This window comes from Dipteris shenzhenensis, chromosome 1 (assembly GCF_047967505.1).
Source record: "Dipteris shenzhenensis isolate YYH24624 ecotype China chromosome 1, Dip_SZ_1.0, whole genome shotgun sequence".
In the NCBI taxonomy this organism is placed as follows: domain Eukaryota; kingdom Viridiplantae; phylum Streptophyta; class Polypodiopsida; order Gleicheniales; family Dipteridaceae; genus Dipteris; species Dipteris shenzhenensis.
Window position 1 is genome coordinate 24,575,551 of NC_141596.1, and position 25,247 is coordinate 24,600,797.

A 25,247-nucleotide genomic window follows, 5' to 3' on the forward strand; every position below is an offset into this window, starting at 1 on the left:
TTTGTTTGCTGATCTTCATCTTTCATTGGAGGGTCCTCCGATTCTCACTGATAGTGAGAGTGCTATAGCAGTGGCAAAGAATCCTGTGTTTCATGCTCGCACGAAGCACATTGAGGTTCACTATCACTATGTCAGAGAGAAGTTGCATGCAGGAGAGATTAGTATGATGTATGTGTCAACACATGACAATGTTGCAGACATCTTTACCAAAGCACTTCCACGTGAAAAGTTTGAGGCATTTCGCAGTGCCCTGAACTTATCTCCTTTTGGTGATTGATCATTTCCTTGTACATGACATCGGCATTGTAGGGGGGTGTTTAGAATTATTATTATATTCTAGCAGTGACCAATGTAATATAATAAGTAGGTTAGGGTCACTTTTCCCTCTTTAGAGGTTTTTTCCCCTAACCACAGTTAGTTCACTAACTACGGTTAGTGAAGGATAAGGTTTTGTCACTTAGACAAAACCTTTCCCCTCTTCTTGTATTCACTTACTTCATCTATTGCAAACAGTTGTTCAGCTCTCTTGCTCTCTCACTCTCTCTTTCTAATAGTAAGAGTTGTTACCAAGTGAGTGTAATTTTAGTGCATGCAATTCATATATATTGTTTCGAATGCAAACCCTTTCTAGATGCCGAAAGCTCATAAAATATCACGACTTGTATCTCAACTAATCATGGCAATAGCTTGTAGCTCTCTATTGGCACATGTGCAAGAGAAAGTCAGCACTTTGTGAGAAAACCTCATTTCTATTATGATAACCGACCTGACAGAAAGAACCATGAAGGACTGCCTCAACCCTATGGGGTTTGTTGGCTTAGAAGACTCTTCTAACGACTTCTAATGACTTGGAATAGCTACCCTGTGACCTTCTAAAAACTTATTGTACTTCGTATGCCGACTGTTATTAGTCCTGGACCTATTCATGTCTTCAGCCACGCGTGAGGTCTATAGAGAGATGCGATCACCTTCCATGAAATATTATAGGAGCCAAATCGTCTTACCACGTTGCTGTCTCTACCAAGCATGGAACACCTGGCAGCCATGCACTCACAGTCCAATATTTGGACCAATTGATCGAACCACACATGGCCCACCTATGAGCGATCATTGAAACTCCAACAATATAAGTCGAACCAGCCAATAATCTTACAAGGAAGCGTATGGTGTGACAATGCTGCCAAAATAGCTAACAAATAAAATGATCAGACTAACACCTCAAGGAAGGTACAATGACAACAAGCACTATAGGAATTGAACTACAATTCATATCAAGTGCCATAGGAACCATAATTCATATGAAGTGCCGTAGAACCCAGCACCATAAGAGTAACAACTAGTTCAAGACAAGTGCTTAAACAACAAGCACCATACGAACTCAAAAAGCTTAATTCCCAATCATCTTCCACAACTTCAGCAAAATATGCATTGTCATCTAGTGTCGGTACTTCAAGTGCTTTGGTATTCCAGCTTCCTGCCTTCTTGTCTATCAGCTTCTTCCAGCAGTGCTTCTCGACATGTCCAGGTTTGCCACAATAACCACATCCCTTTTGCTTGAACTCTTCTTTTCCACATAGGCAGGTTCACCATTGAGATGAAGAGAGTCTCCCTCTTTTCTTCAGTAAGCAATAGAGCTAGACAATCCTAGAGATCACCATTAGCATCATCCAATCATAATATTTTGACAGTGTCATTATACCTGGGGGTAGACACTTCAATAGGATTGCCTTCTTGTCGTCATTCTCGACCGTGGATCTAGTTCATGGAGTTGCTTCAGCAGGGCCTACATCCAATTGCAAAATGTCCCTAGGCTCTCAGTTTCTTCCATCTACAAGCTAAAAAGCTCTTGCTTCAACGTGGCTTTTGAGTGCTGTAAGGCCATTTCCTTGAAGGCTGCAAGGTTGGACGAGAAGGGCTCCCAATAGCCACAATAGAACCGTCTTTTCGGGGCTGCAAGGTCAAATGGACACCTCTCGTGGAATTGCGTAGCCCTACAATGTTAAGATTGTTCCAAGGCCCTAGGCACCAGCACTCCTGAGGGAGGGGCTGTTTGGGGTGGGGCTTCGACCCTAGAGTCCGAGAGAAAGGAGAAGACTTCTTGCAAGCCCGAGGGATGTTTTGCCTTCAACCTGCGAGTTGGAAGGCTGGGACTGAGATAACAAAGCCACACTCTGGTCAGACAGAGGTGGACACTGTGTAGTTGGTAAGGTGGTGCTATGGGAAGAGCAAGAGGCGGTAGGTGCGGGGAGGGGAGAGGAAGAAGAGGCTATGGCGATGGAAGGGAGGGGTGAAGAAGATGTAGAGGGGATGGAAGGGGGACGGGTGGTGGAGCGTGATCCTGTCTTTACTGGCAGTGCAGGAGGAGGGGGAGAGGGAAAAATTGAGAGAGTTGGGGGATGCAAGGGGGTTTGGGGTGAGGGTAGGACGAGGGGCTGAGCGACTAGGGTTGGTGGGCTAGGAAGGTGTGCCTTCCTTGAGCCTGGGCCTAGAGTGGACTCATGAACTAGGGGCCCTTGGGAGGCAGTCGACAAAACCGGTCTGTTGGAAGATCAAAGAAAACCTTCCCCTTAGGTTTTTGTGGTCGACCTATGGGAGCTCCCACAACTTGCTCCCCTCGAGTCATGGGGCTTGTGCCCGGTGCATGTGATTCTTTGCGGCTTGCTTGCTTGGATTTTCTTTGATCTACTCAAGTCCAAGCCCCCTCGGTAGACTCAATTCTAGGAGTTTGTGTCTAATCCTGCTGCGTAGTGTGCGAAGGTTTGATTGCTTGGCCCTCCCTCTTCTACGTTGCACGCGATGGTAGCTCGACCAGTGTTGCACAAGTAGGCTTTTATAAGATGCCCATCTGTCTGCGGTGAAGGCATTGTCCTGGGAGTCGTGAAACCTCGACGCTATGATGGAAGGATCCCCCATCCAAGGTCTCCTCAGGAAGGACTTTGAGTACTCTGCCATCACCTTGAGTCCTTGGACCCCATCATTTGCGAGAATCGAGGTTGTTGTGGGCATAAACTCTTAACGCTGTGCCAAAACACCCTCTAATAGAAGACAAAATGGAGTGATACTACTTTGGAAGGTCATGGAACTTGAAAGCGTGGCACATGGTGTTTCAACTCCATGCCATCCACCATGAAGCCATTGCACGATGGTATGAAGAAAATAAGATGTGGCATGAGGAAAATTGGGCTTTGCTCCACAAGGGCCTGGGTCATACCGGTGGAGCTGAGTTCGAGAAAAAAAAGTCACCTCTCCCATAGATGGTGACTCCTTGAATGTGGTGACTTTCCAGCACCAAACTCGACTGGATCCATTCTCTAACCTGGCTTCTCGTGGGCATGAGGCCTACAATACGGCCCACCAATGCTCTATCCCACAAAGGCTAAACTGGAAATCTGCACTTGCTACTGGTCCTCTAGGGGAGGGAAATCCGAATGGCTATGGGAGTCGAGGGAGTTGCAATAAGAGTCCCTCTAGCCAGACCAAGGGTCACCATCAAGATTGTATTCACCAAGGAGACAAAGCAAAAACTGCTTTTGGCAAAGGAAATGTAAACAGGAAGGAAATGCAAACGGGAAGAAAAGGAAGAAAAACTACATGTATTACTTTAGGACATTCTTTACTTCGATAGATAGAATGGTGGTCTACCCTGAAGAGATTACAAGGATTTGGGAATTGCAACCCGAGAGAGTCTCTCTTAGGTTATGTTTTGCAGCCTGTGAGCTACTGAGCAGTTGCCCTCCGCCCTTGGTTGCCCCGCTGCCTCACCCCTTCCGCCCTCTTTGCAGCCCCTCGCCCCCCGCCGCTCTCCGCCTCAGCCTTCCCCCACCCTTTGCTCGTTGCACCTGCGCCAGCCCCGTCTACTCCACCCCTCCACCTCCCGTCACTCCGTCTCCTGCCAGCTCCGCCTCGCGTCGCCTCCACCTCTGCCCCCCGCTTCCCCCACCTCCTCCGCCTTCCTCCCCCTCTCCCTCACCGTTCTCTCCTCCCCCACCTCCTCTCCACCCTCTTGCCGTCTCCTTCCCTTCTTCTCTCCTTCTTTCTTCCTCCTTCTCTCCCTCCTCGCATTCTCGTCCCCCCTTCTCTTATGCCTTCCCTCGCCCCCCCTCGCCCTCGCCCTCCTTGCCCTCATCCTTCTTTGACGTCCTTACTCCCTCCACCCCGCCTCGTCCCTGCCTCCCCCTCTGAAGCCCTTCCTCACCCCTCCCTTTTCTCTTCTTCCTCCCTGCAGCGGGAGCATTTGTGCTTGTTAAGGCGAAAGAAAAACCTTGGTGGTGACCCTTGGTTTGGCCAGAGGGGCTCTATGGCAGCACCCTCGAATCCCACAGCCGTTAAGGTTCTTCTTTCCCTAGCTGACAAGTAGCAGGTACAGCAGGCAGTTCAGTCCCTCCAAGACAAGGCGCTCGTGGGTAGAATTATGGGCCTCACGCCTACAAGGAGACAGGTGCGAGAGTGGATCCAGGCGAGCTTGGCATTAGAGGGTGACCACATTCAGGTGGTCACCATCTATGGAAGAGGCATCTTCCTCATCCAGTGGAGCTCCATTGATACAGCCTTGACACTTGTGGAGCAGAGCCCCATCCTCCTTGGCCCGCATCTGATGTACCTCTTTCCTTGGTACCATGGCTTTATGGTGGAGGACATAGACATGACACATCATGTTCCCCGCTTCCTGGTTACGCTTCGCCTCCCAGGGCTCCCAAAGGAGTACAAAGCCCACCCTCCCCTCCTTTGGTTGGGCATTTGGCACAGTGCTTGAGTCTCTGCCAGATTCGGCCGCAGCAATGGTAGCAGATGACGGGGTCCCCAGGATCAGAGTGGTGGTGGAGAGCCCAGAGTCCCTCCCAGAGTTGATTCTTCTAGAGACCCTTGGAGGGCGTACACTTCGCCAGCAAGTGGAGATTTTTGGATTACCAGGCCAGTGTCTCCGTTGCAAACTGATGGGTCACTTAGCCATAGATTTCCCTCGTGGCCATGGCCGATTGCCTCTCCTCCCATCCCTGTAGAGCAGGCAGAGTCAGCAGGCCTGAGTCCAGCGCCCTTTCAGGCAGGAGCAGTAGGAATCTCAGACCCCCTGGGTGACTCCCTCAGAAGGGGACTAGACCCAGGTTAAAAAGAAAAAGAAACCAAGCAAACAGGCCCATAAGCGCCGCAGACAGAGGGCCAAACGCAGAGAGAGGGACAGGGTTGATCGAGAGGCCCCGGAGGAGGAACAACAGGAACCAACCCCCCCAACGGAAGGGGCCACCGCCTAGCCAGATGATCCTCCCGTCTCGGAGGTTCAGCCTCCACACTCACCCTTGCATCAGCAACGAGCCCCAGGAGCTCCAAATGCGGCGATGGTGAAAGCCGCGGATGCTAGCCCGACAGCGGCTACGGAAGAGCGGATCCAGAGCTCGAGCGAGCTTGACCAGTAGGGGGGGCCCACGGTGGTCCTTACCCCTTCATGTCCCCCTCCCCCTCCCCCTCCAGATCCCTCCCCCTCTTCCTCTCTAATCCCCCCCCCCCCCTCCAGGGTTCCCTCCACTTCCCCTCCCCCCCCCCCCCCCCCCCCAAGCCCCTCTTGCTATGATCACTCTCACCACCCCTCCCCTCTCTCTGCCCCCCGCTCCCCTTCCTCCCCCATCGCCCCCCTCTCCATCTCCATAGTAGGTTCTTTTGCCTCAACACCCCTACCAGCAGCAAGCAAGGGAAAGATGATGCCCCCTTCTGCTTCCTCATCGCAGTAGCCGGTCCATCCAGAGAGGGAGCCCGAGGGACGTGGCTTGTCCTTTCGGTCAGCAGTTCCCAACCTCTAGCCTCAGCGTCCCTTACCGTAGGACTTCTGGAGGTTAGGACCTTGGAACTATCTAGAGATTCCAGACTCATATCCTCTACCACTGGAGGTAACGCTCATGATCCCATAGCCCCGAAAGGGGGGTTTGATCAATGCAGTGGGCTCTCAGACACACCCCGTTTGGAGATTCCAGTTTGCCTTCACAGGGTTGGAGAAGTGGTTCCTAGAGGTGTTTGATGCTATTATGGGAGATCAGATTTCACGCATGATGGACGATTGGATGGGGCCACAGAGATTGGACCTTTGGCAAGCCCATGGTGCAGCGGTGAACTTTCAGCTGAGCTTCACGTGCGAGGAGCCGATGTGTGGTTTGGCGGTAGAGTTATCAGATTGCCGCTGGATGCAAAGGTGGAGTAGGCATACTACTGGCCTCTCCAGAAGTGTGCGGAGTTGTTCAGGGTGGAAGTCTCCTTCATGATGAAGTGGGCATGGAAGATCGGTATTGAGCCGGTATCCACCCTAGTACGTGGTCGCACAGAGATGGACTAGTTGCCCTCCAAACCCTCGGCAAAGTCACACAATTCAGTCTTTCTAGAACAGGCATCCACTCAAAGGAGAGCCTTGTTTTCGGCACCCCCGTCCTTATGAGTTGGACCATAGTGAGTTGGAACGTGCACGGGCTCCACGACTGTGCTTGTAGCCAGCCGCAGTACATGATACCCCAGAGTTGCAGAGGGCAGTGGTAGGGCGGGTAGTGGACATCCTTTTGATTCAGGAGCACACGTTTTCAGCATCAGGCATTTGACGACGACACCACCTTCTCCCAGGGAGAGGTCCAGAGGAGTGGTCCCCGCAGTAGGACGAAGCGGAGGGATCTGCATCTCAGTCACATAGACTTTGGCTCTAGAGGTCTATGATCAAGGCGAGCTCATTACAGGACGGGTAGTTTGGATGGGAGTTCGCGGACGGGAGAGTGCAGGATAGGGATCCTGAACGTGTATGCCCCGCACCGCCCGACCTTTTGGAGGAGGCTGTCAGAGTGTCTTTTGGATGTAGACTCCTGGATTGCTGGAGGGGACTTCAACAAACTGGAGTTTGGGGAAGACAAGCGGGGCGGGACCTCCTTCTCTGAGATGCTAGCAACAGAGCGTAGTACCTGGGAGCAGTCCATTTTCATGATCAGTGGCAGAGACGTGTGGAGAGAGTCAGATTTCAGCAGGACTCTTGGCAGCCTTCTCTTCTCCTTTGGACACAGGAGACACGACGAATTGCTTGAGAGATTGGACCGTTTCTATGTTGGGGATTGGGCACTACACAGAGGCGGCTCTACCGGGATTCTGGCAGGTACCCCGATGTCATACCACTCTCTAGTAGTGCTTCACTTAGATCAGCCCCGTCGAGGTCTCCCCCAGAAGGGGGTCTGCATTCTAGAGGACCTCCTGCAAGACGAGAAGATCTAGCAGGTCATTGCAGGGATTTGGGAGCAGTCAGAGATGACACTGTGTGAGGGTTGAGCTATGTGGGTAGCCGATGCGATTCAGAGTAGTAGTGAGGAGTTGTAGGCGCACGCCCTTAGGCGACGGACTCTTCAAGAGCGTGAGTGGGCTTTAAGAAGAGACCTCGCCTCCATAGAGTGGCTCAGGGAGCAGGACCCAAGTTCTCAGTGGCTTAGCGGGACAGGTTTGAGAGTGCTCGCCTTGAGCTTCAGGACACGGAGATTCGGCGGGCTGAGTTCTCCTATCACTCCTTCGGGCCTGGTGGGTCCAGTAGGGGGACAAGATGACGAATCAATTTTTTAAGACAATTGGGCCCCGATCGGCAGGAAAACAACTGTAGCGTCTCCGAGATCCGTACGGTATCATGTACATTGACCTGCTGGAGATTTTAGACCTGACCACAGCTTTTTACAGCCAGCTTTTCAGACAGAGAGGATGACTCCAACTGATCTTGTGGCCCGGGAGGTAGTTTGGGATCATGTTCTGACAGTAGTCTCGCAGGATTTGTGTAGCACTCTGGAGCCTTTCATGGGATGAGGAGCTTTGGGAAGCCCTGAAGGCTCTCCCAACCCAGAAGTGTCCGAGCGAGGATGGCTTGACTCCGGCCTTCTTCCAGAACTTCTAGGAGATTATCTCCATCCCTTTTTGTTTAGCTTGCTAGGAGATATTGACACAGGCTCCCTCCCTCAGTCCTTGAGCAGGGGGTGGATTTGTTTGATCCCGAAAGGGGGAGATAGGTAAGACATCCGACAGTGGAGACCGATCACTGTACTAGATACTACATACAAGATCCTCGCTAAGGTCTTGAGCTTGCGGTTCAGCCCCATCTTACCGACATCATTCACGACACAGACCAGGTTTGTCTAGGAGCGCAGCATCTTGGACAACATCTTCATGTTTTGGGAGGCAGTGGATTGGCCCAGGGAGGAGTCACAGCCTCTGGCTGTCCTTCTCTTGGATTTTGAGAAGGCCTACGACAGGGTGGAGTGGTCCTTCCTGGAGGGTACTATGCGGAGATTGGGTTTCTCATACAGATGGGTCAGAGGAGTTTCAACGCTTTATGTGGGGAGCTCTAGTCAGATGCTTATCGGCGGACACACGGGCGAGGCCTTTCCTCTCTCGCTCGGTCCGCCAGGGCTGCCCACTTGCTCCCTTCCTTCTTGTTTGTGGCGGAGGCTTTGGTCTATTACTTGAGATCACAGGTGGCGGGCCTCACAGGGTTGAGGCTCCCAATCAAATAGGACGAGGAGCTGCTTGACTCGGAGTTTGCAGATGACACGGCCTTGTATGTTAAGGGCACCATAGTGAGTCTAGAGAGAGTCAAGGGCACCCTGGCTATCCACTACGAGGCCTCGGGTGCACAGATCAATTGGACAAAACCTATAGGTTTCTTCATAGGCTTTGAGGAGACACAAGAGATCTGTGACTGGGGGAGTGACTTTGGCTTCAGATGGATACCGCGGGGCTAGACAGCGAGATACTTTGGATGCCAGGTTGGTATTGACATTACAGCAGAGCAAAGCAGAGCAACAGATCGCCCCGGTCCTTGAGAGTGTTCGGTCCAAGCTTCTCTACTGGAGCTCGGCCAAACTCTCTTTAGCAAGTCGCACCTTGGTGGCAAACCAGGTTCTTCTTGCCACGGCCTGGTATATCGCCTCCTGCTGGGTAGCTCCGACGGTTGGTTCGGAACTTCCTCTGGGCAGGTTCAGACGGCACGAGGAACACTAGAGCCCGGGTAGCCTGACAGATGATCAGAGCGGTGGGACGTTTGGGGAAGGAGTGGCACACTGACCCTCCGAGTATCTCAGAGCAGGATGCCCCTAGATGGCGCCTTTGGCTGTGGGAGGGTAGACTCTTGAGGGAGGCCCAGTGGGATCCGAGAGAGTGGTTCTGGCCTTCCACGGGTGGCCTAGCCGCACAGGTGGATGAGGTGCCCTTCTTTTCCTACACCACATGGATTGGCAGGAGGCTTCAAATGGACTCGTCGAGGTGGACCCCCTCGAGGGAGAGGCATTGGGTGACCCAGAGAGTGCCCTGGGATGTTCGCTCCAGGTTTTGGACGCAGTTGTGGCCCAGTTTGCGGCCGAGGAAGATATCCTACTTCTTTTGGCTGGCCGCCCGCAGAGGCTTGCCCATTGGACCGTGGTTGGAGGAGATGCGAGTGGAGGGGCAGTGCCATTGTTGCTCTGATGGTGTCCTGGAGACTATCCCGCATTGCCTGTTGAGGTGTTGTAGTGCAGCGAGGATTTGGATGGGAGCCCTTAGGATCATGACACATATGCAGAGTCTTCAGAGAGATTACACCTGGGGGATGGTGGCTTGGTTGATAGAGGGAGGACACGCATTTCAGATTGATGAGATCTCCCCAGCCTACCGGATATAGGGTCAGAGCATCCAGAGGATAGCACTCATAATGTAACTATTGCTTATCATCAGGACCTGGAAGGCATGAGGGAGCAATATGCTCATGATCCTGATTTTGGTGAAATTTTACAGCAAATGCAAGAGGGGCAATCCACCAGTCACTATTCCCTGAAAGATGGGTATTTAATGAAAGATGATTGCCTATGCATCACCCAGGAGATGAGGAAAAAGATTTTGGGGGAATGCCATGCACCTCCCTATGCTGGACATAGAGGAATTACAGCAACAACTCTAGCACTAGAGAGGTATTTCTTTTGGCCAGGAATGCGGAAAGATATACATCAGTTTGTTACTGAATGCCTTACGTGTCAGAAAATGAAGTATGATAGACGGAAGGCACCTGGCCTACTTATGCCTCTTCCCGTGCCTCAGGCACCATGGGAAAGTATTACAATGGACTTTATTTTTGATTTGCCAAGATCAAAGTCAGGGAATGATGGGATTTGGACTATCATTGATAGATTCAGCAAGCAAGCTCATTTCATTCCGGTTCGCAAAACCATAAAGGCAGATCATATGGCTAAGCTTTTCATGGCACAAATTTTCAAACATCACGGTATGCCTAAGTCCATTGTTAGTGATCGAGATCCCAGAATGACCAGTCTATTTTGGAGAGCTTTATTTGATAACATGGGGACGAATCTGAATTTTTCTTCTTCTTTCCATCCCCAGACAGATGGTCAAAGTGAAGTAGCAAATTCTACAATTTTGGATATGCTGAAATGCTACGTGGGTGACCAAAGTTCAGACTGGGAAAAGTACCTACCGTTAGTAGAGTTTGCTTACAATAATACAATACATAGCTCTACAGGGAAAGCCCCTTTTGAAGTCATATATGGGAAGGTGATTTTGCCACCTATATTGAGGACCAAAGATGAAATATTTGCAGCTGATGAGTTTGTGAGAGACCTCCAGACAGCTTACAGCCAAGTTCGGACAGCAATTGAAAGGTCTCAAGAGAAACATAAAAGAGCTGCAGATAAGCATAGGAGACAATTAGATCTCAAGGAAGGGGATTGGGTACTTTTGAGGTTTGAAAAATCTAGGCTCCGCAAGTTTAAAGGCAAACAGAAAGTGTATGCAAAGTTATCTTCCAGATACTATGGCCCTTTCAGGGTTACAGAAAGAATAAATGAGGTTGCATACAGATTAGCATTGCCAGAGCATTGGAGGATTCACAATGCATTCCATGTGAGTCTTCTAAAGAAATTTCAGGGACCAGAGCCTACAGAAACAGTATCAGAAGATCCACCAGAAGTGGATGAGCTGGAGGAAGTCCTTCAGCTAGAGCAAATTGTGTACCATATTGTACGTAAAGGCCCTTAGGGTAAGGAGTTTTACAGGTATCTTGTAAAATTCAAGAATTATACAGCATTAGATGCCAAGTGGATGGACGAAGACATGTTATCCGATCATCCACAACTTTTGGATGTTTACAAGGAAGCTTTTCAGTTGAGGTCAACTGAATAGAAGCCGAGGGGATGTCACCACAATGTAAATATCCTAAGTCAAAGTACAGTTGACCATTTATTTGATCATAATTAAAGAGTTTTATATGTGTTAAATATGGTCAAAGAGTTATTTTTAATGGTCAAAGGATTGACTATGGTCAAAGATACTTGACTCTAGTCAAGTAAACCTGACTTCGGTCAAGGAGACTTGGTTTATTACCAAGAGGGTTAACTGTGGTTAACCAGAGAACCATAGAGCTGACTACGGTCAGAGAGTGTTGACTTCGGTCAACAAGACTTGGCATGCGCCAAGAGGGTTAACCCCGGTTAACCAAGATGTGCCAACTTCGGTTGGAGAGACTTGTCTATAATTAAGGCGCCTCGACCCTTGGTCAAAGCTCTTTAATTATAATCAAGAGTGTTGACTACGGTCAACCAGAGAATACATATATATTTATTTGAATATATATTTGTTTAGATGTGCACATGTGTTCAGTGGGGACGCCCACCGTGACTAGGATTAGTCCACAGTGTGTTATTTGCATGCAAAGCGCTAACAATTAATGGGTGCCATGGTGGTGCGCTTTAATTAATTGTTGCAGGTAATAGGAAGGATTATTTTTCCTAAGCATAATGGGAGCGTGACAAGCATCTAGGAGGCGGTTTGTGTGACCGAGAGCTTTGAAGACCCCAGAATGGCCCTTAGTGGCATGTAATAGGATTTATTCTAGATTTTAGACAAGTGGCATGTTGCCAATTTGAATGGAGCTTGAAGCTCTTGTAAAAAAGTGGATTTTTCACGTTTTGTGTGTGGAGAGGTTTCCAGACAGCGTGCTGAATTTCTGTAACAGATTTTCCCTCATGAATAAAGACCTTCGGGGGGGTCCAGCCCGACGATTTTGTCCTGGGCCCTAGTGCATCTTCAGAGAGAGGGAGTGAGGGAGAGCTTTTGAGAGCATAGATTCCGTCGTTTATGAGTGGTAATAGCTGTCCTACACCTACGATCCGGTTTCATGATGCATTTTGCTGCCTTTCTTGCTAGCACTCTCAAGCGTGACATCAGCCTGACACCTTTGACAGCATTCTACACCTTACTCCAGACTCACAATCCACTTGGGAGCGTGGTACTCTAGGCTCCAGGGCGACTATCTAGAGGCGTGCTTGTTTCTGCAAGGCTTGGCCTACATGATTTTCTACATCTGCACCCTGCGAGGGATTGGCTGGTTGTATAGCCCCCCCACTTGGCTGTTAGCCCTAGTTCCACTGATCCCCTAGGCAGTGAGCTGGGTTTCTCTTGAACTGTCCGGTTCTTGCTTTCAGCCTTTGCCGGTTTTTTCCATACTCAGCACCTTCGGGGCTGCTGTCTTGTATGAAATCTTTCAAGCATTAATAGAAGGTTCCTTTGTTTGAGAAAAAAAAAGAGAGGTTATGTTTTGCATGAGTACAACAAGAACTAACATACATTATGTAGTGAAGGGGGAAGGGGCAGATTTGGAGATGGGGAGAGAATAGCAGAAGGAAGGGAGAAGAAGGGGAAGGAGAGAGGAGGAGAGAGAAGAATGAGGGGATAGAGAGATAGAGAGAGGGAGAGAGAGAGAGTGTGAGCGTAGGCAGCAGGTAGCAGGAAGGAGGAGGGAGAGTAGATAGGATTAGATGTCACATAAAAAGCCCCTTACAATCCTTTTGGGTTGACTTATATAGTCCCCCATAGTTCCCACATTTCCCCTACTATTCTCCCATCTATTTCCCCCTTAAAATCCATCTTTTTCCCACCTTCATTACGGCCATCCCTTCCCAAAGAATTTTGCCCTCAAAATTTCCAAGAGGCTGCCCTGGATGAGAAGGATACAACAGAAACTGATCAGCTCTGTAGGAGATAGGGGTAGTCCTGCACAATGCTCTCAGGTTGCCAAGAATTCTCATCTTCCGTTAAACCTTTTCATTTGATGAGGTATTCTGTGTAGGCTTTGTTCCTGAGTACATGATCTCTGAAGCCCTTGATTTGCTCCGGCACATAGATTATGTGGCCCTCTTCATCCATAGGAGGCAACTCAGGAAGAACCTGGACATGCTGTCCGACATGTGGTTTCAGCAAGGATACATGGAAAACATTATGGATCTTGGAGGTACTGGGTAGTTCCAACTGATATGCTACCTGCCCAACTTTGCGGATGATTTTGTAGGGGCCATAATACCTGTGGGCGAGCTTTGTGTTGGTATTACCTTTGAGCGAGGAATATCGATTCTTATGGAGACGTAAATGCACATAATCCCCTTCTTCAAAAGATAAGTACCTCCTTTGTTCATCCGCATACTTCTTCTGCTTGGCTTGGGCATCCTGCATATTCCTCTTAGCCAACTGCAGAAGGGCATTCATACTCTCCAAATCATTCCTTGCTTGCTGATTTTTCACAGCCAAGTCTGCAACCCTAGAAGGCATTCCCACTTTGCATCCATACATAGCCTCGAATGGACTCATGCCAATAGAGAGGTGTTTGGTGCTGTTGTAGCAAAATTCAGCAAATGCTAACCATTTGTCCCAAGACTTCTGCGTGTCATGACAGTAATGCCTTAGATACTCCTCCAACCACTTGTTCACCCTCTCTGATTGTCCATCCGTCTGTGGATGATAAGCAGTACTAGGCGCAAGGGAAGTACCAACTGCAGTGAATAACTCCTGCCAAAAGTGACCCATAAATTTAGCATCCCTGTCACTGACAATCTCCTGAGGAAAACCATGGTGCTTGAACACATACTCAATGAATTGCCAGGCAACCTGTGAAGCGGAGTACCGAGTCCTAGTCGGTATGAAATGGGCCTGCTTAGTCATCCTGTCAACCACCACAAATATGCTATCCCAACCCTTATCTGTAGAAGGCAAGCCTGTAATGAAGTCCATGGCAATGTGAGTCCATTTGCCTTCAGGAATGGGTAGCGGTTGCAGAAGGCCTGCGGGTAACCGGCTGTCCACTTTATTTTGTTGGCAGGGCAAACATTCACTGACAAACTTAACCACATCTCGCCACAAACCATCCCAAATAAAGCTCTCCTTGACTTTTTCATATGTTTTTGTGATACCCGTATGCCCTGACATAGGGGATGAGTGCATTTCCTGTAATACCATCAACCTGTACTTGGAGTCTGGCACAAGATAAATTCTGTCCCTGCACCATAACAGTCCGTTGCGGAGCTGAAATCGAACATGCCCTTGGCTGGACGGACTCTGTAACTCCACAAAAATAGGAGCTGCATCAGAATTTTGCATGTATTCCTCCTGAATCCCAAGTATCCACTCCTGATGAAGCGTGGAAATGGCAGACGGTTTGCATGACCACATCCTGGACAAGGCATCAGCAACCACATTCTCTTTCCCCTTTCTATATTCAATGTCAAAATCATAGGACTGAACTGCAGCCAGCCATCTCTTCTGCTTCATGGATAAATTAGGCTGCGTTAAGAAGTACTTGAGTGTCCTGTGATCCGTTTTGACCTTAATCTTGCTACCGTACAGGTAGTGGTGCCATATTGCAAAAGCATGCAAGATTGCCAGCATCTCTTGATCATAAACATGATAACTCATTTCTCTGGCATTAAACTTCCTGCTCTCAAAAGCAATCACACCATGCTCTTGTTTTAGGACAGCCCCTAAACCTTTGCCACTGGCATCCGTCTCAATAATGAAAGACCATGAGAAATCAGGGCACACCAATACAGGTGCATTGCTAAGGGCATCCTTGAGGTGATCAAAGCTGAGTTGTGCTGCTTCTGACCATTGGAAGGCATCCTTTTTCGGCAAATCAGTGAGAGGGGCAGCCCTTTTGGCGAAGTGCCTAATGAATCTCCTGTAAAAAGAAGCAAGACCCAAGAAACCTCTGAGCTGCGTGGTATTTTGTGGCTGCGGCCACTCCTTAATGCATTTCACCTTAGCTGGGTCTACCTTGATTCCGTGCCTGCTTACAACATGACTAAGGTATTCAACCTCCTCTGCCATAAATGTGCACTTGCTGGCCTTGGCATAAAGCTGATGCATTCTCAAGATTTCTAGCACTTGTCGGACATGGTCAATGTGTTCCTGTGCATCCTTACTATAAATGAGAATGTCATCGAAAAATACCAGCACACATTTGAAAAGAAGGTGGTGTAAGATCTTGTTCATGAGTGCCTGGAAGGTGGCTGGTGCATTAGTCAAACCAAAAGGCATCACCTTGAACTCATATAATCCTCTTTTTGTACGAAAGGCAGTCTTATGCTCATCACCCTCTTTCATCCTGATCTGATGGTAACCTGACCTCAAATCAATCTTCGTGAAATACTGAGCACCCTTGAGTTCATCCAGCAGGTCATCAATCCTGGGAATAGGAAACCTGTTCTTAATGGTGGTCTTATTCAATTCTCTGTAATCAATGCACATACGAAAAGAGCCATCCTTCTTTTTCACCAGGAGTACTGGAGATGCAAAGGGCGAGGTGCTATGAGCAATGAAGTTTTTCTCAAGCAAATCTCGCACCTGTGTTGCCACTTCTTCCCGTTCAACCTTAGAGAGTCGGTACGGGGCCTTGTTTATTGGTTTACTACCATGTTCCAGGACTATGGCATGATCAACATCTCTTTTTGGGGGCAACTGAGATGGCATATCAGCAAACACATCCCCAAATTCTAAGAGCAATTTCTGCATTTCATAATTATCCACATGGGGAATACCACCCTCCTGAGGTACAGAGACATTCAATGCATAAATGGCACTTTCGTTCTTGAGCTCCCTAGCTAGCTGCCTTGCTGAAATGACCTGCAATTTTTGATTCACAATGCCCTGCAATGTAACAGTTCTACCCTTGTGGCAAAACTCAAGAGATAAAGCATTCAAATCTATACTGATTTTCCCCAGGGATTTCAGCCAATCACAACCCAGGACAGCATCTATGGGTCCCATATCCAATGCCAAAAGATCACCTGCAAACTCATAATGATCAGAAAACTTGATCCTGGCATCCTGGCAACAATGTCTGCTGATCATGTGCTGTCCATTCGCGATCTCCACTTTCAGACCATGGTCTATCTCTGTAGCAACTAATCCCAATCTTTGCAATGTTCTACAATTAATGAAACTGTGAGTGCTACCACTGTCTACCAATACATGGACAGATCTGCCATTAATCATTCCCTTCAACCTGATTGTGTCAGCACTTTTGGCACCCATCAAGGCATGTAGTGAGATGGTATACAGTGTAGACTGGGCATCCCAATAAATCTGTTCATCATCCACAGGAACATTACCATTAGCATCACCTCTGACATGAAAAGGCATTGTAGGTTGATGCTCCAACACAGAGAGTGTTGGCTTACGGCCTTTCCTGCTACATGTAGGCTGAATATCAATCTCATGCATCACATGAGAGGTTTGCTCAATAGCCCCACCCGGATCAAAAGGAAAAACAGTCCCCTTTGTGGCATCTGTGTCAGGAGACTCATCTGCATCATGAGCTCCTGTCAATTCCTCATGAGAGACATCATGGGGGTCTGCTACATCAGCCACTTCATCATCATCAGATAATTCAATTATCATGCTGAGTTTGGCTGAGCTGACATTCTTCATTTTGCACACATCTCGGTGCTCAGGTGTCCATTTCTCTCCACACCTAAAGCATAAATTTGCCTTCTTCCTACTGTCCATTATGGCTCTGGAATGTTGTTTAACTTCTGATTTGCCAAAACCAGCACTGGGTTTGACACCTGTTTTTGCATCCATGGGCCTGTATGGCTTTGCATATGGCATCTTACTTCCAAAAACCGTTGGATATCGTGGGAAGGAAGCAGCTGCTGGTTTCTTATCAATCCAATCAGCAGAATTTGTCTTCCTGTCAGCATCATAAGCAGTACCATAGAAGCTATGTGACACATGCTTGTACTTGCCAGCATATTTTGGCTCAAACACCTCAGCAAGCTGGGCTTCTCGCTCAATGGTTAGAGGATTGTGAGCTCTCACATCAGCAGCTAGAGAGGGATCTAAGCCTTGTATAAAACGCAGCAACTTCCCTTTCTCAGAAATATCCTGTACAAACAAAGAAAGTCTCCAAAAACGTTGCAAGTACTCCTGGACCGTACCTGTTTGTGACAGTGCATAGAATTCAGCAAGGTACTGTTCAAGGATCAGGGCCGAGACGAAGGTCGTGACCATAAGCTCCTTGAACTGTTTCCAGGTGGTAGGCTTCTGAGGCGACTCTCGCATGTAACGCCACCATGTATGTGCATAATCCTGTAAATGCATGCAAGCAAAAATGATCCTCTCCTCATCATTCTTAGGGTAGAAGCGGAAATAATCTTCAAGCTTCATGAGCCACTCCTCCAATTGGAGTGCGAGTGTCACCCTTAAACTTATGCACAGAGATTTTATCTTTCACATCTTTGGCTGCGTTATTCCTATAGTGACTACCAGCATACTCACGCTTGAAGCTCACATACTGTGAAAAGGGCATCTCATTACGAACATCCTCATGCAAAGCCCTATATGAACGTAAGGCATCTGAAAGCATATCATCCATGTTTGCATGCTGCCCACTTCCAGCATCATGCTGGTTAGGAGAACCACTCCCCTGATGCATAAAGTGTGTCTGACTTAAAGCATTACCTCCCTGATAGCAAGCTGAGTCTGACTGAATGTATTAACAAGAGGTGTCATCAAAGCATGCAATCCCTGCTGAGTCTGCCTGCCATAAACATCTCGGTGGGTGGGTGGCATAGAAAAAGGTTGAGAAGAGGACTGCACCTTAGCATGGGGATTATGTTGATTCTGGTGATGCCTTGCCCGTGCCGCCGAGCACTTCTCTTATTGATTCCAGGCCTCCATTTGGCTCGCATATTTCATTGGCTGAGCCGTCCATTTTGGGCCGGCCCATTGGCACATTTTTGCCAACGGCGAGAATGCCCTGATTGGGTGTTGGGTTTCAGGGCAGTTGGGAGAGGAGCCATGCATAGAACCAACATCATAAGTGCGACGGCCATCAGCCATAAATCCCCTGTGTGGGTCAGGAAAATCACCCTGGCTATGCGACTGATCCCCGTGCTGGGGTGCGGGCTGCTTACCCTTATCGTGCATACTGATGGCGGTAGTGATCTGTTGCCCAATGTTCTTACCCATCTGGGTGATAGCTGTATCGTGCATAGCCATAGCAGTGGTGAGCTGCTGCCCCAACTGCTGACCCATCTGCTAAAAAGCCCCCTGAAGCATCGAGGCCAATGCATCTAGAAACACTGTGTCGGTAGAGGCATAGCAAAAACTGGCTGTGAAGGGGATGCACCCTCTGTGACCGGCATCTGCTCCTGCTGAGCAACATTGTCACCATGCTGAGATGACTCATCCGACCGGGGCGCACGCCTGGGTGCCATGAGTGACACGAGGAAAATGTGCCAAGTGTCGAAGGCTCGATGTAGAGGCTGGAGAGGTGTCAGTAGCAGTCGTTGAAGAGGTTCGAAGAAAGCTCGGTGAAAAGGCTGGAAATGGGCTCAAAATGAGCCACGAAGGTGGCTAAGAAAGGCCCAGAATAGGGCTGTAGGAGTACCCTAAAATAGTTTTTTTTTTTTTTTTGGAAGCTTAGGACAACTAAGACACCTAGGGTAGTTAGTACAGTTCTAGCCTAGACCTTTAGGACTGTTAGGACACCGTCTTAGACCAACCTAAGCCAACCTTTAACCTTAGTTAGTACTAAGCCAAACTGACTAAACCTAACCTTACCCAATCACTAACCTAACTAAACCTAGCCAAAGTAACCCAATCCACTAACTAGCGAGACCTAGCCAGACCTAAATTAACCTAACCAAATAGCTAACCTCCACCCTAAACCACGACTAAACTAGTTAAGGTCAAAACTAACCTTAGGCTAAGGTTGGCTCTGGCGGCAGCAGCTACATGGTGCGGCGGAAGGAGGCGGAGCTGGCGGAAGAGGGCGGAGATTTGGCATCGCAGCGCTGAAGAAGAACAGGGGTGGATACTGGACATCGAGCGGACAATGAGGGTGGAAGAGGGCGGACAACGTGCGATGGAGCTAGGTCTATTTGTGAGGTGCCAGAGGAGCTAGGTGACGGGTAGAGAGAATGGACGGGTGACGGTAACGGAGGTCGACGGTGACGGGGATGATAGCAGGACTGTTGCGTGATTCTTGTTGGCGATCAGACGTAGGCCGATGATCAGACATTAATTTGGCCTCTCATACACATTTAGAAGAAGAATGGTACCTACGAGCATTGGACTCAGGATTCTAGGGAGAGCCACTCAGTATTTAGCCTAATGATCGATTAAAGGGACTCCCTTGGTGCAAACTGAGCCCTTGAGAGGCACTTCAATGTGCTTTTGCAGAAACAAGAAGATGAATCCTTGAGACTCAGGATTCTAGGGGGAGCCACTTAGTATTTAGCCTAATGATCGATTAAAGGGACTCCCTTGGTGCAAACTGAGCCCTTGAGAGGCACTTCAATGTGCTTTTGCAGAAACAAGAAGATGAACCTTCGTTATGTTGTCAACTACCAAGATACACTTTTGGGACAGTGTGCTTAAGAGAGCATCCTATGTTGCACGCGAGAGACTCAAGGAAAATGGTTATAATGACAAGGACGTTATGGTGTCTCCTCTCCGGTGCAATCACATGATGGGGACCTCGCTTGTGCAGTTTCCTTCTATGGAACTTACGCCTTTAAAACACAGGTGGTGGAAAGTTGAGAAATGTGGTAGACATTGTGGGCTGGATGCCTCTTTGAACAGCTACATTTTCTTTCTTATCACAGGGTATGGCTTGGTGTGGTTTTACACTACAGACATTGGTTATTCAAAGAACTAGCTCAGGATTCGGTCTCCGCCTGTACGCAGTCCTCTTCTTAAAGTCTGGACCTGTCCCTGCTGGTCTTTCCTGCTCCCTACGTTTTACCTTTTGACAAGGTAGTGTTCCTTGTTCCTTGCAACTACAAGAAAGCAAATCAGTGCATTTTGTTTCATAAGTACTGTCATGTCAGTGTCACTGTTTTAGACCCATTTTTCTAGCCATTTGGATTTTGTTTGAAAATTGAAATTGACAGTACTGTCAGCATTATTCTTTTAGAGCTTTGCTTTCTTGTGTGTTTGATTTTGATTTCAATAGGATTCATCAATCTGACGAACAATTTGCTATTTGTAGGTGCTGACCATTCACGCTGGTCATGTTATTTTTTCAGTGAGACATCAGAACAATGCCGAGATCGAGCCATGCAGCTTGCATCTCAGCCCAGTGCTTGGGATCATGGTTTGATTACAGCGAAAAGCAATTATACATCAAGACAAATTTGGGCTGGCAAAATACCGAAGTATTACACACTTTTTAATGCCTCCTCTCATACCTTGACTCCCATCCCTGATCCCCTATCTTATCCCACACCCTGTTCCCATCCATCTACAAATTGTTCTATCATATGATCCTTATTTTTGGTTCTTCCATATCATGAGGCTGAAAATACGACAGCTCATCTCTCTCTGTCTCTCTCTCTCTCTCCACACGCACGCACGCACACACACTTTTTGTGAAAACTTTCAAGGCTTTATATTACAAGATAGCTAGCCCAGAAGTGAGTTGCAGACAATCGAAGAGCGATTGCTGCAAAGAACGACGGAAGAAAACAAAAGTAGACAGGTCACAGAACTGGATCACCAAAGACTCTGTGATTTCTTTCTTAGAGAGTCCAGAGTGCCCAGTAGCGAACCCAGGTAAAGAACACACACACACACACACCCCACACTTTTTTTGGGGGGGTCAAATCTGTATGGGCTGGAACCTAACAGAGGCTGCATGTGGCGCAGCAAAATGCGTCTGCAGAGCTGGCACATGATGCAGCAAAGGGGCAGAGGTGGAGGCTATGGTGGGCCAGCCACCTGGCCATAGATGTGCCCAAGGGTGGGGCCTAAAGGGGGCTGCCCTTGGGGCCTTGCAGCAGCCCAAAAGGGCCTGGCAAAGGCCCTTATATAGGGCTGGTTGGACCAGCCAACCAAGTGGGCCAGCAAGCAGACTGGTCGGCCAGGATGAGGCTGTGTGGTCAGTTTTATGACAGCCCTTTGGGGGCCTATAAAAGGAGGGCCTCCAAGCCCTCATTGATGATCTTATGGAGCAGCCAGTCCACCAGCAGATAGAGCAGCAGCAGGGCTATCTTTGGGTATCAAGAGCAGAGAATATACTCAGCAACCAACTATCTGAATCTATGGTCAATCACGGGTTCACACACAGTATCGTTCCACCCAGCCAAATCTCTGTGGTAGCTAGCTCATCTAAAAAAATCACACGTGTAAAAGCTCCTGCATGCTAATCCACAAAGCCCCAAAAATCCCTAGATGGATCTAGTCTGCCACATGTCATCATTCTAGGGTACCTCTTAAATGCACCTCTTGGGATATCCATTATTCACTTGCCCCTAGGTACATTTACATATTTAATCCATTTAAGACCCATAGCCTTAGACCCATTTGTCATGTCACTCTCATCAAGGACCTTGACATCAATCCCTTTGACTATTTACATGAAGCCCAAATAAATATAGTACAAACATTGATCCTTCAAAAGAAAATGTCCACTGACCCTTTCGAGGTCATGTTACCTCAACTTGAGCATAACATTCCTTCCCTCTTTTGGCATCACCGTCCTTGATGAGATAAAGTCTGGGAACTTTCTTCGTAACTGGTATACCAGACTCCCAAGTAGCTTCTGATAGAGGTAAACCATGCCATGTAACCATCACCGTGGGTATCTTCCAATTGCGTACTTGCATTGTTTCTCGGTTGAGGATTCTTGTTGGTTTGCGTTCTGCATTATCCTCTATCTCGTGAAACAAGACAACACCCTTGATTAGTGAGTTACCTGCATGCAAAAATTTCTTTAAACGAGAAACATGAAACACTGGGTGCACCTTACAACCTTGTGGTAATTCTAATTTATAGGCCACCTTGCCTATTCTTTTTAGAATTAACCATGGCCCACAATATCGGGGTGATAACTTAGCACACTCTCTTGCAGTCAAAGACTTAAGAGTGCAAAGGAACTCTGAGAAAAACTTTTTCTCCTTCCTTAAATTCTCTAACGGATCCGTTTTCATGCGCATATCCCGTAGCTCTATCCATAGCGTGGCAAATGTTAGCTTTCTGAGATCACCATCTCAGCCATCCGACGATCCTTCTTTCATGGACAATCTTTCCACTGATGAGATTGAAGGCATAAAAAACACAAGCCTTCTCTCCTCGCTTTTTCTCTTTGTTCTGGGTTCAAAGAAGACTTTGACCAAGCCCGAGCTGCCATTGGTGCTACTTTTCTTTTCACTCCAATGGTGGTACTTGGTTTAGCAGGAAGCAGCAGCATGGCTATCTTTGGGCCTATGTACAGGAGGAGGAAGAGACCTTGAAGCTGCATACCTAGCTCACAAAGGCTGCTGCCCATCTAGGCCGTACCCATGCAACAAGGTGAAGAAGAACATTTTGGACATAGAGTCTACTATGCTTGAGTTGGAGCACGCCGACTCAGGATTCTAAAAGAGACTAGTAAATACAGAAGGACCTTTGGTAAAATCAGAGGACCACATTATTGGTGGGACTCTGAATCTCTTTTGTTATGTCCATAGTTTTGGATGGAAATATATTGTTTTGGTGGATTCTATATCTAGCTATGTCTACTATCTATTTCTTGATTTGCACATCTATGTGATGCACATTAAGTAAAGAAGTTTGTGATTTCACTCCCACACACACATTGTGTGAGCTCCTGGTACCCTCTGTTGGTTGATTTCTAACACGGTCTCCGTGGATGTCCGATGGATCCTAAAAAGCCCAAACAGCTTGCCAAAGCAAGCATTGGAAAATCAAGCTCGGAGACGCTTTTGTAGGAAAATGAGAAAATCACGAGTCACAGGGCATTGCCAGAAAAGATGAAGCGAGGATTCTAGCATCTAGGACCAATATGTTTTCGAGCTAGGAGTTGTCCAAATGGAATACCTTCAAGCATCACCACAATTTTTTGGTAAAAAGAACTTTTCATTAAGAGAAATTTACATTCATAGCTGTCTCAAAGCGAGAGAACCACTACTCATATGTTAAAGAAACCCGAAAAGAAGGCATATTGTAGCTGCTCTAGCAAAGAACGGCTACTACAAGAAACTAAAAACAGTGAAAGAACACTTCTGGCTGGGCCGTTGAAAGATCTCCCATGAAATGCTGCATCAACAAACACACACACAAGGGAAAGAAGGAAAGGAAGATAAGTTTATTAATGCCTTCAGAATACTAAAATGGCCTCTAAGACAAAGTCCGATGCAATGCATGAAATATTAGAAGAAAGAATTAACAAAGTGCACCATATTCGTTTACTGACGTGTGGTGCAATGTGAGTCAGACTGGCTGAGGTGCAATGTTACCCTTTGACAGATTGAGCACAAAAAATAAACATAGTGCAGTGTAACTCAAGTGGGTTGATGTGTTTCCTTATGCAAGTGATAGGACAGACATGGATGCATCCAAGCTGATTTGCCCGTAGGGGCATCACTTTGTATGTCAAGGATCATATAGCATAGAGTTCTTGGAATGAGTGGAAAAAATGTGGATTGTTTGTGGCCTGGCATCATGTCTCGTGATCTTTTTCTAGTGGCCTGCAATCATATTAGCTCTATGTGGGATGGGTAGTAGCCCTAGTGGTTCCCAGTAATCTCTTGGCTATAACGAGATGTGGGTGTTTGGCTACGGTACATGCTGCCCCCCCCAACACACATGCACACATGCACACACACCTGCCTGCTTCACGTGGCCTGTTTTAAAGATGATCTTGTCCATGTGTATGATAGCTAAGGTTGAATGTATATGTGTACTAGGTCATTTGGGTTACTAGTCCCTTAAGCCTTCTTGGGGCCACCAATGTGATAGTTGATGTTGTACAGGTGTGTGTTTCAATTTGTTTAGGTTTGCTGATCCCTGAAACCTGCTTGGTGGCTTTTTTTAATGCTATCTCCCTCATCATCCCCTCCCGCGTGTGCTCCTCTTCCTTTAAAGTGTAAGTTATACATTGGTGAATGTTGTGCACTGCAGGCTCACAATTTAAGCAAGAATGTCATGCGCCCAAGAAATGAATAACATTGTCAAGAATGACTTGGGAGCTTGTTGACCTTTCACCTGGAAAGATTCTGGAAGGATGCATTTGGGTGCACAGAAGAAAGTCAAATCAGATGAATCCATTGACATGTACAAAGCACGACTAGTTGCCGAAGACTAGGTTTAGAATTTACAGAGACTTTTGTACCAATTGCAATGTCCCAAATTTAACAAAGTTAGATTAATTGCAATGTTGCAATATAACCAAGGTATCCTTCTTAAGGCGCTCTGGAAACTGTTTGCCAAATCAGCCTTCTTAAGTGGAGACTTGGATGAGGAGGTTTATAGGGAATAGCCACCTTGCTTTATGCAAAAAGGACAGTGGCAAAATGTTTGCAAGGTTCACAAACCATTTTATGGACTTAAGTAGGGACATTAGTCATATCACACCAAGGTAGATGCCTTCTTTAAGACATTTGACATGAAGAAGGCAACTTCAGATCCATTTTCTCTTTGCTTTTATTAAGAAATATAGCTTGATTTTTGTCATTCTCCTTGTCGATGATCTCATTATTTCAGTCAATGATCAAGCTCTCACAACTGAAGACAACATTATGCAAAGAGCGATGATCACAGATTTAGTATTTGATGTCTTTCAAGCATGTCTGAGATTTGTCTCGACTCTCCCCTAGTATGCTGTGCTCTCACACGTTGTGAGAGCAGAGCATACTAGTATGTTCTACTCTCACACGTTCCTTACAACGCATTGTAAGGAAGCCAGTTGTGAGGTGGTTGGAGATGTGGAGTGGGCGGGCTTGGCCCAAGATGAGTATGGGCATTCAAAGCTGAGTGGACTTGGCTATACAGTCCTGATGTCTATGGAGCAAGCTGGAGATCTCTCTCTCTCCCTCTCTCTCTCTCTCTTTGTGTGTGTGTGTGTGTGTGTGTGGCTCTTTTCTGTGGGTTGGGGGCATCGTGAGGCTATAATAAGAGTATCTTGAATGGGATGATTGCTTGATGGCCTTGTGAAT

At 47.6% G+C, this 25,247-nt stretch overlaps 1 protein-coding gene across 2 annotated transcripts in view; it reads left to right on the forward strand.

The window, feature by feature from the left end:
* Window positions 1-25,247, forward strand: part of LOC147905582 (uncharacterized) — a 165,538-nt gene that overhangs the window by 39,874 nt on the left and 100,417 nt on the right. For both annotated transcript variants that reach the window (XM_087373481.1, XM_087373492.1), the window contains exon 4: window positions 20,303-20,468. In XM_087373481.1, coding sequence (XP_087229607.1) covers window positions 20,303-20,468 — 166 coding nt within the window. The remainder of the gene's footprint in view (window positions 1-20,302; window positions 20,469-25,247) is intronic.